General features: G+C 38.3%; 1 protein-coding gene and 1 pseudogene across 1 annotated transcript in view; both read left to right on the top strand.

Annotated features, from left to right (window-relative positions):
* Positions 1–16,134, top strand: part of LOC102812908 (protein FAM114A2-like) — a 56,743-nt gene extending 40,609 nt beyond the window's left edge. The window contains exons 8-13 of the mRNA XM_006863907.1: positions 877–956; positions 7,513–7,635; positions 10,081–10,220; positions 11,629–11,701; positions 14,081–14,134; positions 16,033–16,134. Of these exons, the coding sequence (XP_006863969.1) occupies positions 877–956; positions 7,513–7,635; positions 10,081–10,220; positions 11,629–11,701; positions 14,081–14,134; positions 16,033–16,134 (572 nt within the window). The remainder of the gene's footprint in view (positions 1–876; positions 957–7,512; positions 7,636–10,080; positions 10,221–11,628; positions 11,702–14,080; positions 14,135–16,032) is intronic.
* Positions 9,080–9,930, top strand: LOC102827020 (annotated as a pseudogene).
* Positions 16,135–17,038: the final 904 nt, after the last annotated feature.

Genomic DNA, 17,038 nt, shown 5'->3' with positions numbered 1-17,038 from the left:
TTCCCTTGTTCTCTTCTAACAGCTGCCATTGGAAGTGCTATGGAGCACAGTTCTACTCTCACGCACATGGGGTTGCCCTGAGTTGGAGTTGACTTGACAGCAACTGGTTACATACCTCTCTAGCTTCATTCCACTTTTTGTCCCCTTATACTAACATGGAGTCCTACTGTGGTGCTGTAGTATGAGCTCTCGACCACAAGGTTGGTATGAACCACAAGGTTGGTGGTTCAAACTCACCAGGTGCTCCCCGGAAACCCTAGACAGGATTGCTGTGGGTTAGAACCGACTCAGTGCCACTTAAGAACAACACCCCCACCAGGCATCCCTAATCAAATTAAAATGACTGCCATGCTCTCCCTTCACCTTTGGGTCTTTGCACTTGGTTCCTCTGTTGGAGTACAACTCTTAGCTAAATTTGTGCCCATCTTTTAGTTTCTGAGTTAATTTCTACTTCTTTGGAAGCACATACTACATAGTACATGTACATGGCATTCACCGGTTCTCCATCCATGCTTCTTGAATGTAATGCAGAGAGCACTGGACTTAGAGTAGGAGTGGGAAAGCCAAGGTTTGACTCCTAATCTTTGCTATGCAATGTCAGAGGAAATCACTTAGTCTCTTTAAATTCTAGTTTCTTCATCTCTAAAATGGGATAACACCACTTTTCTAATAGGACCAATGAAAGAATATATTGATATAATGTATATAAAAGGATTCTGTAAGCACTAACACACTATGCTCATGTAAATTGCTTCTACTCTTGTTACTACCACTGCTCCTACTACTACTACCATCTCTACCACCCTACCACTCCTCATGACCTTACGACCCTCACCAATCTCTGTATTGTGTTTTACATGGTTTTTGGTTTTTCAGAGAATGAAGACTTTACAAAAGAAATGATGGAGCTGTTTTCCCAGCTGCAAGTATCTTCTAACCCAGAGAAACTGACCAGAGTAAGTTATTATTTCTGGGTGATTTTTATGATTTTACTTAAATGGAATTAATGGATAAAGAGCACAAGATTTTGAATTCCTGGCAAGGGTATCACCAACCCTGAGGTATAATCTGAATTCTAAATTTTCTACCTGCCTTCTGCTAGACTCTTATCTACTTCCCATCCCCAACACATCTTGTATCTTTACCCATTTTCATTTGCAGTATTTGCTTGTCTGGGAGCTTAATTTAGGCCACAATATTGGTCATTGAACCCTTTCATAACCCAGGGATGTATAGTGTCCATCTACATTTTTCTCCTCTGGCGTTTTTTTGTTTTGTTTTTCTTTTAATGTTTTGTTGTGAATTGTGTGATATTCTACATGGGAGAACATTAGCTTTACATTCATTCCATCATCTATCATTTCATTGGCATAGTTACCATCCCATCCATACATTCTCACCCAACCAAAGGGTGTACCCTGTAAACCTGCACCACCACCCCCACAGTCCTCAGCCCCTTTCCATCTCCTGATCCCGAGTCTTCAGCCACACCATCTCTTGATGTCGTCTTCTCTGTCTCCCATCTCAGGCCTCACTGCTTCTCTGGGTAGGATCCTGCTCTCCGCTTTTCTCCATTGATGGTCCTAGGTTCTCCGGTCCTAGACTGAAAAGTTAATCACTCTCCTCCTTGCTACAAAATGTCCACCTTTAGATTTCCAACCCTCACAATCAGTCCTGTTAACAATTATTCACCATTGCATCACAAGAGACCCATATGTATTTTGTTTCGTCAGCCCTTCCTGGACAGGCTGGACACTATTCACTGGAGACTCTACCTTCCTCCACACCCTTTGTATCTAGGTTCCCTCTTGGAAGCTTGGAATCCAGTCACTTCTTACCTTTATATCCCTCCCCCATTTTGGGTAGCCAATGTCCAAGTTGCCCATCCCTGTCTACTCTTTGTGTGGAGGGGGTAGGAATAGTTCTTGCAGCAGGGACTTGTTTCCTCTTTTGAGCTACTGCATTTATAGGTGTAGGTCATGTTTATCTAATTGTATCAGATGACGCTTTTTTCCTCTTCTTTCTTCTTCGGGTTGAGCTCTGTTTATCCAGTCATTGAAGCCAGGTCAAGTGGGTATCATCTGCAAGTGTGGGTGTTCTTGCATCTGTCCAGCCTCTTTTTATTGGCTGGCCGCCCCGCTCTCCACTCTAGACCTCTGTGGCTGTGTCATTGACTCTGAGGCCATGAGTCTCCAGGTGTTGCCTTGCTACTGGCCGACCAGGTCTCCACCCGGGTTCACAGTAGTTAGCTGAACGATGTAGGGCTTAGCTCACCACTTCATTGATGTTCTTCGGTCACTTCCCCTTCTGAGTGATGTGCGTGGTTGTCAGTCAGAGCGTATATTTCCCTTGCGTCATAGTCTTGGAAGAGAATTTGCACTAAGAGGATCCTACTACTTGCCTTGATGTCTCCTGGGCAAGCAACCTGTATGTTCTTGTGGTAACAGTCGGACTGCCCTTATTGTTTTGTATTTTTCCTGTAGGTCCTTCTTTCAAGAAGTATCTTCTGGTTTTCTAGCCTCTGGCATTTTTTGGCAACTCCTTTCCCACTGACATTGCATGCAGCTGTCAGGAGGGGCCTGTATAACTATTTGAAATTGAAGAAATTATTGTTCTTATAGGGTGATGCATGTAAGTGAAGTGATGCATTTTGGAGGTGTGCTTTTATAAACTTTTGTTTCTTTCGGCTTTCTTTTCAGGTAGTAAACCTGATGGTACATTTATTTCCAGATTCCTTTGTACTCTTTGATAGTTACTTTTCTCACGATGATTCCATACTTGCAAAAATAGTTCATTTTCAGGCACCCTAAATTGTATGCACTTGGCATGGGATCTGTAAGACCGTGCAGAATCCAGAGGGATTTCTGTGTTCTACTAATACTTCTCCTCCCTAAACCCAGAAGGACACATATATCTAATTTTACCCTCAGCGTCTAGAGTAGAATTATGTCCTGTATAATTCTACCTCAGACTCCAGAGGCACATATGTGTACTACACAGTCCTATCCCCAGAGCCCAGAAGGCTGTGCATATCCCACTTATTATGTATAAAACTCCATATTTTATAACAACATTTCAGAAATACTCCTTGATTTGGCATGCCTTCCATTAATGAAAACACATGTTATCAACAAAAAATTCAAACCAGAAAACAATTGGATCGTGAAAGGGTTAAAGTCAGTGGTGTTGGTCTTAATGAGTCTCACTGTTTTCAGGACTCGGTAATTCAGTGATGATGGAATGTGGCCCTGTCTTTAAGGAGTTGGAAGTTGCCTTGTACCAGCGCTTTACAACTCAGATAATGACTGTGTAGCATGTGCACATGACAGAGTTTTATGGCCCAGCTCTTGGATCTTAATATTGGTTATGACTCCTGACCAGTCTTCACACATCTGGAACATGGAGAACTTCAGTCAGAACTCAGAATGAATAGGGAGGGCCTGTTTAAGGTCGGTATTCAATAACTTATATTATAGTGCCACACACAGGACACTGTTCACTGGGTCATGGACTGCTTGCTTCCTCTTCAGTCTCCTCTCTGAAACTGGAGAAACATGTCAGGAGCAGAGTCAGCAGCAGGTGCACATGGCTTCCTGGTCAGGGAGAACTGATAGCCACTGCATGGTCAGCATAGTCTTCCCTCCTGTGCTCCATCATATGGAATAGGTGCTTGGTTTGCTATCCCATTCTCCTGAGCCCAGTGGAAATGCTGCATTCTCCAACAAAGCTTTTCAGACCATACTCCAGCAGCTCATTCCTCTCATCTGAGCTGTAGCACTTTACCACACCACTGTCTGTCTTCAATGATAGTTTGTTTTTGTAAATGATTTCAAACTTAAAGAGAAGTTGCAAGAATAGTGCAAACACACACATCACATACCTTTTATACAGATTTACTTATTGCTACCTTTTTATCTTAATTGTTTAATTATTTGTGTTTACATGTGAATGTGTGCTGTCTCTATATATTTATATGCGCAACTAAACACCTTATTTTTGAACCATTTGAGAGTAAGTTGCAGATACTATATTTACCCCTAAATACTTTAATTATTATATCCTAAAAATATAGATATGCTCTCTGGCCGACTGATTGGAAGAGATATGCCTTTACATAATTACATTACAGTTACCCATTTGGTGTGGCACTGTAGGATAAGCATTGGACTGCTAACCAGAAGGTCAGTGGTTGAAACCCATCAGCCACTCTTTGGAGACCCTATACAGGGTTGTTATGAGTTAGAACCTACTTCATGGCACTTAACAACAACACTACCGCGTTACTTTTATTACTCAGTTGTCTATATTACAGTTTTGTCAGTTCACCCAACAATGCCCTTTGTATCAAATTGTCCCTTGTAACAGTGGACCCAGTGTACGCTCACACGTTTTCAGTTTCCGTTGTTGTGTACTTTTAGTCTCCTTTAATCTGAAATAGTTCCTTAGCCACTTTTTGTCTTTTATGACACTGATCTTTTTGAAAAGGTTGTCCCCCTCTTCCTTTTATAGGAGTAGAACATTCCTTATTTAGAATTTTTCTGGTGTTTTCTCATGGTTAGAGTTAGGTTATGTGTTTCCAGCCAAAATGCTCCACTACATGATGTTGTGTTCTTCTCAGAGCATCAAGTCTAGAGGCACACAATGCTCCCCTGACCCTCATTGCCCATGTGTTGTCTGGCATGTCACTGTACAATACTATTTTGACCTATGCTAGTGGGAAGATACTTCAAGACCATACATCTATCCTTTCCCTCTTCATAATTTCCCTGCTAGGTTTGCTATTGAATCAGGATTTTTGTTGAACCAGTCTTTACTATGGTGGTTGTAAAATGGTGATTTTTTTTTTTTTTTCCCCAGCCCAATACTCTCTCCATATTACCTGTTGAATTTGGGTATCCTACTATAGTCAAGAGTTTTACTTTCTTCCCTATGTCTCTGTTTGTTATCGTATAGCCTCATGGGTTTCTTTCTTTCTTTCTTTTCCCCCACTGGGGGTTTATAATTCATCACTGTCACTAATTATTTTGATGTTCAGATTGTTCTTCAAGCTGACTCCTATGCCCTAGTGGCATACAACCATCATTTTCTGAGTACTTCATTTGCTTTCTGGCATAACAAGCTATTCCATGGTTTATATTTACATAATATGTGATTTTGAGCAAATCCTGTTCCTTCTTCAGGTCTTATTTTGGTCAACTGGAGATAAGCTGTTGGAGAAGCTAAGCTCAAAGATGACTTTTCAGTTAATTTCTTCATCCAGATCTTACCAAGTGTAAGTTCTGGGCTGAATCAAAAAGGAGTAACAGTAACAATTTTGGAAAGCGTTGATGAATTGCTTTGAGTTGGTACAGTGGTTCTTGGTGACCTCACTTAGTATATTTATTCCAAGAGAATCATGTTGTATGGCTGTCTGCCTATTAAAATATATCTCATTCAAGTTTATATACCAATTTTTTAACTTCATATACCAATTTTTCTTTTATTTGGCCTTATATATCTCTATCTTTCTTTCTTTTTTAATCTCAGATAAATACATTCCTGGTGTTTCTCTCATTTTACATTTTTAAAGGAATTATAAAGAGCTTCTTACACTGTTTGGACTATTAGTTGTTAGAATTCTTTCTAGTTCCATCTCTCATTATACTCTTCTGTAGTCCTTATGCTCTCCACCCTGTATATTCTTTGCTTACTGACCTTTGTTTTTCCTCAGGTAAACCAAGCTGATTTCCCTCTGCTTACAACTCTCTTTGCCTAAATATTTGTATGACTGACTCCTTTTCATCCTGTAGATTTTAGCTCAAGTATCACTCTCTAGAGACCCTTTCCAATCAGTCACCCAAACTGAAGCTGCCCACTGCTCACCTACTCCACACTCCATCATTCCATTTCATTTGCTTCATACATTTATTTCTTGTTTGTCTCTTATTGACTTTCTTACTAGAATAAAGAAGAAGATCAGGATCCTTGTTGGTATTCATCAATGTATCCTCAACACTTAGCACTGTGTACAGTAGACATTTACAATACAGAGATCTACTAATAAATTCATGTACCTTATTCTCTGGTCTTGCCAGATATCTCAGTTTCCTCAATGCAACTTACGTTTTCTTACTTCTGAGTTCTGAGTTTACTGTTTTTGTTTTAAATTTTAGTTACATAAATAAGTAAGGTGATAGATCAGAGCAAGATTGTTCTTTAGGGTTTTTGTGGGAGACTATATATTACAGGGGAAAGAACTGTGCAGTGAATGTCTGGATACACAGGGTCTGTTCTGGCTTATTCACATTGTATCTTTGGATGAAAACCCACCTGTTGATCCTTAAAGGACCAACTCCAATTCCATATCTATAATAAGACCTGTGATTCTCTTAAATGGAATGACTTCCATTGCTTGGTTACAATTTCTTGGAACATTCTGTCGTATGTAAATTATTCAAGTGAATACCTTCATTTCAAGGCAGTAAACATTTACTTAGAAGCCAGGACTCTGTTAGAAATGATAGAGACTTTAAGTCAGCCTAGTTTAAGAAAAAAGAGGAATTTATTAGCTCTAGAAGTAGAGTTAAGGGTCAGAATTGACTTTAGCATGACTCTGTCTAGGAAATGGTCCCACATCCTTCTCTTGGCTCTGTTTTCTTCTGTTTTGGCTTCATTCTTAGGGAAGTTTTTCCTCCTGTCAGTGTCAGAGCCAAAGGAAACTAGAAACAACCCAAAGGTATATCAGCAAAGAATGGATAAATTGTGGTATTTGTATAAAATGATATATTATACAGCAGTACATTCCATGACCTATTGATACATGCAATAACTAGGCTAAATCTACTAGACTTCAGTTGAACAAAATACATCAGATGCAAAATAGAACATACTTATGGTTCCTATATATATATGTGTGTGTGTGTGTGTGTGTATTAAAACAGGTAAAATCTGTAGTGAGACAGAAGAAGAATTTCCTTTGAACAAAGGGAAGGAGACACAGTACTAACTAGGAAGGAGCATGAAAGGACTCTGGGTTATTGAGGATGTTCTTTATCTTGATCTACCAGTTGCACAAGCACATATGTATGATAACATTTCTTCAGCTGAACTCTGGAGTTTGTGCACTTTATATAAAGTATGTTGTTGTTGTTAAGTGCCGTTGAGTCCTTTCCGACCCATAGCAACCCTGTACAGGGTTTCCAAGGCTGAAAATCTTTATGGGAGCAGAAAGCCTCATCTTTCTCCTGCGGAGCAGCTGGTAGTTAAGAACTGCTGACCCTAAGGTTCACAGCCAAATTCGTAACCACTACGTTACCAGAGCTCCTAAAAATAAAGTATATACTTCAGTGTTTTAAAGTCAAAGGACTAGAGAACTTCATGGAAGAGTGGACAGCAGTAAATGGTGAAGAGAGGTCTCGTAAGATAAAGATAGAAAAGCTACATAAGACGTTTAGGTAAGAGTATTAGCACTGACTTCCATGAGGTTAGCATAATCTGAAGTCAGAGGACTATAATTTTCTTTTTTGTGTTTAGGCCAGGAATACCATCAACGAGTGGATCACGACATCTCTTACCCAGCCATTAGCTGAAAAATCAGAAGAGGAAAAATATTTGGAGATACAAAGGACTGAACAGATCAATCAAAACTCAATAGAGGTAACCAAGTAAAAAGCCATATCTTGCATGTTTGAGATGAGTGCACCACAATCTGGAATCCAAGCTCCTTCTGTTTTGTTGCACTACTATGCACATTTTCAATCTTATAGTCCAATATTATTGTTAAGTGCTGTCAGGTCAGTTCTGACTCATAGCAATTTGTCCAATATTATAGCATCTTAATGCTATAGGATGAAAGAAAAAGATATAGGGCTGCATGTGAGGTATCATAAGGAAGGTTCCAAGAAGCTATCATGAGACACTTTCTGTCTGAATCCCTTTGGCCAGAACTTAGATAGATGACACCACCTGACTTCAGGGGAACCATTGGTTTTGCAGTTATGAGTCAAGTCAAAGAATGGAAAGTGTTTATTTAGGGACCTGGAGTCCTGGTGTGATGCTGTGGGTTAATGTGCTGGACTGCAAGGTCAGTTTGAACTACAAGATCAGCAGTTCAAGTTCATCAGCTGCTCCCCAGAAGCCTTATGCAGGGTTGCTATAAGTTGGAACCAACTCAATGGCACTTAATGACAATGACATTAGTGTCTGCCAGACTCCAATTGTGATATTGGAGGATAAGCACTGGACTGCTAACCACAAATTGGGCAGTTAAAACTCACCAGCTTTCCTTGGAAACCTTATGCAGGGTTGCTATGAGTTGGAACCAACTCAACGGTACTTAACAACAACAATTAGTGTCTGCCAGGAGGCCTTGGTGGTGCAATGATTAAATGCTTGACTGCTAGCCAAAAGGTCAGTACTTTGAACCTTTCAGTGGCTCCAAAGAGGAAACACCTGGCAATTTGCTCCTGTATATATTAAGAAAAAGCCAAACAAAATAAACCCCACTGCCATGGAGTCCATTCTGACTTTTACTGTTGTTGTTGTTAAGTGCTGTCAAGTCGGTTTGACCCATAGCGACCCCATATAGCATTTCCAAGGAGCCGTTGGTGAGCTTGAACTGCCGACCTTGCAATTCAAACTGACTTTGCAGTCCAGCGCATTAATCCACAGCACCATACCAGGACTCCATTCTGGCTTTTAGCAGCCCTTTATATAGGGTTTCCAAGACTATAAATCTTTGTGGGAGCAGACAGCCTCATCTTTGTACTGCAGAGTGGCTGGTGAATTTGAATTGCCAGCCGTGCAGTTATTATCAGTCCAGTCCTTATCCTACAGTGCCACTGAAAAAACCCTATATGGGCAGTTCTTCTGCTCTACCATGTAGGATCACTATGACTCTGAATTGAGTAGACAGCACAAAACAGCATTAGTGTCAGCTGTATTCAGGGTATTCTTCAGAATGAGAGAGAAACCTGGTTACATCATTTCCTAGAGGATTTTTAAAAAGCAATGTTTTGGGGCTCGTGGGTCTCAGGGACCCAAAAGCTGAGTAATTCTTCATGCCCCGGGGGCTATGCCTGGTGGCTTTGCTGCTGTCACTATGCCACAAAACGAATGTATTGAATTACACCATAAGCGCTATGGATAGTTTGGAGTGTCATGAGAAAAAGAGAAAGAAGGAAAGTCGAGAGGCTCCTGAATGTTCGAAGAAGTCCAAAAAGATGATTGGTCTGAATGCTAAGCTCTACCATAAACAGCGCCATGCTGAGAAAATACAAATGAAAAAGACTATCAAGATGCATGAAAAGAGAAACACCAAACAAAAGAAATGATGAGAAGACTCCACAAGGTGCAGTACCTGCCTATCTGCTGGACAGAGAGGGGCAGTCCCGAGCTAAAGTACTTTCCAATATGATTAAACAAAAACTAAAAGAGAAGTGGGAAAATAGGAAGCCCCTCTGCCCAAAGTCTGTGCCTAGGGAGAAACAGAAGTATTAAAAGTTATTCGGACAGGAAAGAGAAAAAGAAAGCATGGAAAAGGATGGTTACCAAAATCTGCTTCGTTGGAGATGGCTTTACACGTAAACCACCTAAATATTTAAGATTCATCAGACCAATGAGCTTATGTTTCAAGAAGGCTCACATAACACAACCTGAACTTAAAGCCACCTTTTGCTTACTGATACTTGGTGAGAAGAATTGCTCATCCTGCTGTGTACAACTCTGGGTGTAATCACCAAAGGGACTGTCACTGAAGTGAACGTGAGCGAGTTGGGCCTGGTGACACAAAGAGGGAAGGTTATCTGGGGGACATATGCTCAAGTTACCAACAATCCTGAAAATGATGGATGCATAAAATGCAGTCTTACTGGTTTGACAGCAGCTTCCTGTAAGTCATTCCTTATTGGTGAAGAGTACAACCAGGAAAATCACCATCACCTGTGTTTCTGAGTACTCCCAAATAGCCTTACCAGCCGCAGTCATCAAGAACTATTTGTTATTTTAAAAACATTTAAATTGTCCAGTTTTACCAAAAAAATAAATAAATAAAAAAGCAGCAATGTTTTGTTTTCTTAGTCTCTGTTTTGTTTTTACTCCCAGGATATCCATGCATTTGCAATCCGGAGCCTAGCAGAACTGACTGCTTGCTCAATTGGACTGTTCCATAAAACAGCAGCATTGGTTCTACATGGTCAGAAGCAGGAAGTGACAGCTGTAGAAAGGAGCAGAGCTCTTTCCCAGTAAGTATCCTGAGTACCCTAACAGATGCAGATAGCTGAAAGAGCTTTCTTGGCTTATTTCCTGAAATTGAGATATTTCCTTCTCAACAAGCTGCTATTCACATTGCTTCCTTTTACACATTAGAGGTTTCTTCATTTGGGGATTGAACTAATATGTAGCCAAGGATGTTTCTTTTTGCTGAGCCTTGATAAATCTACATTATAAATCTGACCTTTATTGAGCAACTCATGTTCTGAAAACTAGTTCTCAGTTTATTATTGTTAACAGCCACCCAGTGACGCTGTGAGAAAATGATCTGAAAATCATATTCATAAAGATTTCAGCTTAGGAAATACATGGGTCACTGTGAGTCGGAGTCGATTTAACAGCACACAACAATACATACACGTGTTGTTGTATGCTGTCAAATCAGTTCCGAATCACAGTGACCGTTTTTAGGGTTTCCAAGAGTAGCTGGTGGGTTTGAACTGGCAACCTGTGGTTATTGATCCAGTGCTTATCCTACACAGCTACACCAAGGCTCCATATACATATACATCCTGATGTGGCACTGCAGGATAACGCAGTGGACCACAAGGTCATTGGTTCAAACCTACCAGCCACTCCTCAGAAACCCTGTACAGGGTTGCTGTGATTCAGAATTGAATTGACAGCACTTAACAACAAAAATAGATGAGTGGAGCTTCAAAAAGCTCATAGAAAAATTCTCTTACCTTTTGATTTCATTTTCTACAAATTTTTTAAACCTCTTTGTATATATGAGATGATATGTATATTTAATTTTATTTGCACATATATAGTTTTACCCTTGGAGTCCTGGTCTGGTGCCATAGAATAAGCACTTGGCCTCAAGGTCGTTTTGAACCACAAGGTCAATAATTCAAACTCACCAATTGCTTCTCGGAAACTCTATTCAGGGTTGCTATGATTTGGAACATACTTGAGGGCACTTACAACAACAATAACAATCTTCTACTTAATTAGCAATTTAAGTTAGAATTTATGAAAACTGGGATTTTGCTTATTCACTGGTATTTCCTTGGTACTGTAGAACAGTGCCTGGAACATAGGAGACTTTCAGTAAATATTTGTTGAATAAATTAATGAAAGTATGTGTATTTATTTTAAATATATTTCTAAATGGAATGTGGAGTCTTTTAAGCCCTCTGTTGTCTCCTTAAAATGTATTTCCTTTGACTTAACTGTAATACTTTCTAGAGGATTTTGTAGAAAAATATTATCTGAAGACTGAATTTCTACTTTCTTGTAGCATGAATCCTGCTCAAATGGGTCCCCAAATACATTCCTATTCTCATATAGTACTAACTTTTCTTCCAATAGTTGTTAAATATAGCTTTGTAAAAAGATGAAAAGGAATCCTTCTGACTCTTCTCCCTTCTTTCCCAGGATGACAGTTGTATTGTGTAAAGAGCTGTCCACTCTGTCTAAAGAGTTCACCACCTGCCTTACAAGGACTGGGGTAAGAATTCATGTCTCTCATTGGGCTAATACCTGGTTTTTAACAGCTTTAGCAAGATGTAATTTATGTATTATGAAATTCACCTATTTAAAAGTATTGTAAGTCAATGTTTTTTAGTATATTTATGAAACTGTGTATCTTCTTTGAAGAAAAGTATCTTCAAATCTGTTGCTCATTTTAAAATTCTTTTTTCTGTCTCTTAATTATTGAGCTATGAAGATTTATTGATATGGCACTGTAGCATAAGTACTGGATTGCTGGCCTCAAGGTCAGTGGTTCAAAACATCAGCTGCTCCTCGGAAACCCTTTACAGGGTCCTGTGTATTGGAACCAACTCAACAGCACTTAACAGCAACAACAAAAGCAAAGCGTTTTTTATATGTTCTGAATACAAGTTTCTTACAGATGTATGATGTGCATGTATTGTCGCCAGTGTGTAGGTTATCTTTTTACTTTCTTTTTATTTTTCTCTCTTTGCACTTTCTTGATAGTATTTGTTGATGCACAAATGTCTTAAAATTTAACCAAGTTCTACTTGTAACTATTCTTACCACTTGTGGTTTTGGTATTGTATCTTAAGAAATCATTGTATAATCCGAAACCACGCTGATCTGCTCCTGGGTTTATAGTTTTATCTGTTACATGTATGTCTATAATTCATTTTGATTTAATTTTTATATATGGTGTGAAGTAGGGGTCCAAATTGTATGCTTTTACACCACTTGTACCAACACCATTGTTAAAAGATAATTATTTCCCTACTGAATTGTCTTGGCTCCTTCGTTGAAAATCAGTTAACTATAAATATATGGATTTATTTTTGGACTTTCCTATCTATTCTTTTAATAGATGTCCTCTTGCTAGTACCACACTGCTTTAATTACTTTTGCTTTGTATACATTTTTTCAATCTAAAAGTATGAGTACTCCAATTTTGTTGTTCTTTTTTTCAAAATTGTTTTGGCTATTCTAGATTCTATGAATTTCCATGTGAACTTTAGGATCAGTTTGCTTATGTCTAGTTGATACTTAGAATTCATTTTTATTGGTTCTTTCTAAGAAGTCTGCAATAAGTATATTTGTGCTGCTCTCAAAGACCTGTGGGCTTCAAAAAGTTCATTGACAAATAGAATTAAAAGATAATTGAATTTTGCCATGAACTTTTGAAGCCCTCTTATATAGCTAGATCTTGATGGAAACCCTAAATGTTGACTCTGGTATTAAAGAGTATCTTCTTATTACCAGTTTGAAAAAATTGCAACACGAAAAAGATTTTTAAAATGCAGTTGTAATTACTTATTGCAGTGTGTGAACTATGGAAGATGGTTGAGAAATTAATAATCATGTATTATAATAAAAAGAGCTCTGGTACTGTAGTGGTTACGAATCGGGCTGCAAACCTTAAGATCAGCAGTTCGAAACTACCAGCTGTTCCGTGGGAGAAAGATGAGGCTTTCTGCTCCCGTAAAGATTTACAGCCTTGGAAACCCTGTACAGGGTCACTATGAGTCGGTTCCGACTCCACAGCATATAATCAACAAACCATAATAAAACCAGGGGCATTTTGAACAGGCAAATGAAAATCACTTTGTAGTAAGTATATCAGTGCCAGTGTAGCAATAAAGTTAAAATTATCTTAATTAAGACCATAGTGTGGCGCTGTGGGTTAATGCGCCAGACTGCAAAGCCATTTGAACTGCAAGGTCGGTGGTTCAAGCTCACCAGTTACTCCTCGGAAACCCTATACAGGGTCGCTATGGTTCGGAACCGACTTGATGGCACTTAACAAGTTTCAGTTTAGATTATTTCTGTAAATGATAATCTTGTGATACAGCTTCTCTTTTCCTGTTAACATTTTCTTTAAAAGAGCACCTGGATTTCTTGAAATTATTTTCTGAGGCTAAACCTTTTCATGTGTTCCATAAAGATACTTTACCCATAAGATCAATTATAAGCTGCTAACAGGTACAAATATAAAACTTGTATCATGAAATTCTAGGTCATGAGACTTTTCCAAACAGCCTGTCTTAAATTTTAAATAAATATTAAAAATTTTTAGAGCACATGTTCTATATGCATAATTTATTTTAAAATGGTTTAAAGTATGTACTTTATGTATGTCATATGTACTCTTGTCTCATAAAATGAAACTATTTTTTAAAGTCAATAAAAAAACTTTAAAGAAATACACTTTCAATTCAGATAACATAGAAGGTGTAAAGGAAGTTGACAGCACTTACCGATTTCATATTTCAGAGATGTCTGTGCCAAAATACTTATATTTATGTGCAGTGGCATGTGTATGTTACAGAGTGATAACATGCAGTACTTCCTGTTTTTTAACCTGCTCTGACACCTAACACTGTGTTCTTTGTTCTAGGTCAAAGAAAAGGCAGACATTCTTAACCCGATAATCACTGCAGTATTTCTAGAGGTTAGTGCAGTTGTTTTTAAGTCGCAGACTCCTAAAGGATATGTATTAATGAGCTCTTCATAAGTCTTTAGTCTCTGGCTTTTTAGTTAAAAAAAAAATTCACCTGATTGGGAGATTAACCATGTTGATACAGATACCACAATGGTGTGTATTTGTACCATGGTGGAAATGAAGAAGCTGTCATTACTTAATACTACCCCATGGCAGCTTAGTGGACAGTTATCAGTAATGAAACACTTTCTGGAGACCAGCTGGTAAGCATGAAGGGCTGAAAATTACAAATAGGCAAGCATTGCTTCCTAAAGGATTAAGGCTTACATAGAGATTTGTTAAAAAACAAAACAAAAAAAACATTTTGTCATTTCCTTGGCAAGAAATCTTGCTTTATTTTGCCAAAGAGGTATCTGTGTTTTCATAATCTTTGTCAGTTTATTAGATTTGGAAGGCGGAAGATTGAAGCCCATGGAAGAAGTGAGGGTGGGAGGATTTCATGATCAATTTTACTGCTGCCCTATGTGATGCTTTCTGGAGTTCATGTTTTAAGAACTCTATCTTGTAAATGAATTCTTCCGACAGTTTAGACTTTGGATGATCTGTTTATGTGTATTTATTTAATTCTGAATGGAGAAAAAATATATTTGCTCATTGGTTAGGTTTTAAATATAAGTAAAAATTTTAACTTTGGACAGTTGTCTGTCTAGTTTTAAATTAAAAAACAAAAAATACCACCAAGGAAATGCTTTTAATTCCTTAACTGCATAGTTTTTTTAAATAGTCAAATAAGTTCTTTGGACATTTGAACTTTTTTCCCCCCAAGGGGGCTTCAAAAAGTTCATAGTAAAATTCCATTGTCTTTCAGTTCGATGAACTTTTGAAGCCTCCTCCTGTATGCAAATACACACACACATACACACACGCACACACGCACGTATTTTTGTGATTTAGGAGATTATAGAATGGTATAGTTGAAAGAGGCTCATATAGAAAGCAAAACCAGGAGTTTAGTCCTGTCTTGGATCTGCTCTGATTTGCTGGATGACCCTGAACCAGGCGTTTTTACCTTCTTGGCAATCTCATTATCTTCATGTGCAAAGTAGATTTAACTAGATCATCTCTGAGATCTCTCTTGGGTGAACTAGTTGGTATGTCACACTGAGTTTTAAATAGGAATGAGTACGACTTGCCATTGCTAACTCCAGAAAGAGCATCTCACTTGATATGGGGTGTTCTTCATTGCTATTTTGAGTTGCTTGTTCATGCTTAACAGATTTGGACTGTTGTCCTTGAAATTATACATTTTTATCTTAATGTAATGGACTTTCCATTGTGAATCTTCTGGAAGGTGAGAGAGCCTGTCAGTTTTAAATGAAGTCTGGCAAATTCTGAGCATAATGATTCTGTAGTGCTCTTCATAGATATGTTTGCTGTGCCAGATAGGAATATATCTATACTGTGTCATCTTTGGAAGCAGTATCCCTTGATTATGTTTGTGACCAGCTATCTTGCATTCACTAATTGCATTGAGTCTGTTATCACAGTGGGCTGGAAACCTGGTAGGTTTCATAACTTTCTGAAACCATTCTTCAGTAATTGACTCACTCAGGGACTAAAGAATCTTCAGATTATGAGTTTGAGCAGGATATGAAAGAACAGCTACCATTTTTGATGGTCAAATTGGACAAAATGTTGACATTCTTTTTTAGTGCTATTATATCATCTTAAGAGCTAGATCTTTTCCCCCCTACAATGGAGTTTATTGAAATGGTCAAGTGTGTTTTTATTTGGCAGACTATGAATTCAGTTAGGTTGCAAAAGTTAATCTGTTCTTTGGTTGTATGTTTTTTCTTTTATGGTGACTGCGATATTTTCTTTTTCTTGCTATTTTCAAATCCTGGCAGGCATCAAACAGTGCTTCCTACATTCAGGATGCCTTTCAGCTACTCTTACCTGTGCTGGAGATCTCTCTCATCGAGAGCAAGACTGAATTGCCACAGGCATGAGCTGTATGCCTAGTGGCCTCTGAAAAAACATTGAAGAACAGAGGAGATTTTACTTGGACTTGTCACCACTTTTGGATACTCCTGAAGAAGTGAGAGAAAAGGGTTATTTTAGTATTGAAAAATTAAGGCAGGAGAGCCAACTTAAAGGGGAAATTTGTTGCCTTTGCTGCTTGGCCGAAGCAGTCATGCCCTCACACTACTGTTTCCAATTGTTATAATTAAATTTGAAAAAAAAAAAACACAACTAAAAACCTTTTGCAGAAAATCCAAGGATAAAGGCTCTAGATAAACATTAGTGGGTCACTTGGGCAAAAATACTGTTCATTCTTTGACATGATGCGAAACACTAACACTTTTGCCATGAATATAATTGGTTGTTACCCAAGAGAGAGAGAGCGCTTAATTTAGCATTCTAGAATTCACATACTTGGCCTATTAATGGCATCGCTTATCCTTTCTAGAATAAAATCTATTCATGTTAGAAAATCAACTATGTAAGAACTCTGTCATGATTATCATGTAAATTTTTGGAAATGGGTATGAAATTGCATCTGCTGTTTTATTCTTAGCAGTTATGTGGCATTAAGGAGAAAGTTTTAGAATTTTTAGCCACGTAAATTATTATAGGTGTCCATGGCTTTAAATAGCCTCCCAACCCCCTCCCTAGGATTATAAGCCTCAAGTTAAAGCTGAGCCCCACTTAACTGGATCCAAGACCATTAAGTGCTGTTTATAGAAATGGTTTCATGTTTGCAGATATTCTGTCTCTCCAGGATATTTCTCATGCATACCCTATATGCGGAATAAATTCTGTAACAGCCAACTCCAAAGGAGTGTTGTAGCTAATTGTTAGAATATTGCTGAAACAGACTGTAAAGTTCCATTAAAATGATGTTAATTTATA

The sequence above is a fragment of the Chrysochloris asiatica genome, unplaced genomic scaffold (genome assembly GCF_000296735.1).
Source record: "Chrysochloris asiatica unplaced genomic scaffold, ChrAsi1.0 scaffold00057, whole genome shotgun sequence".
In the NCBI taxonomy this organism is placed as follows: Eukaryota; Metazoa; Chordata; class Mammalia; order Afrosoricida; family Chrysochloridae; genus Chrysochloris; species Chrysochloris asiatica.
Note: the sequence above shows the minus strand (reverse complement) of the source record. Positions and strands in the feature narration are given on the sequence as shown.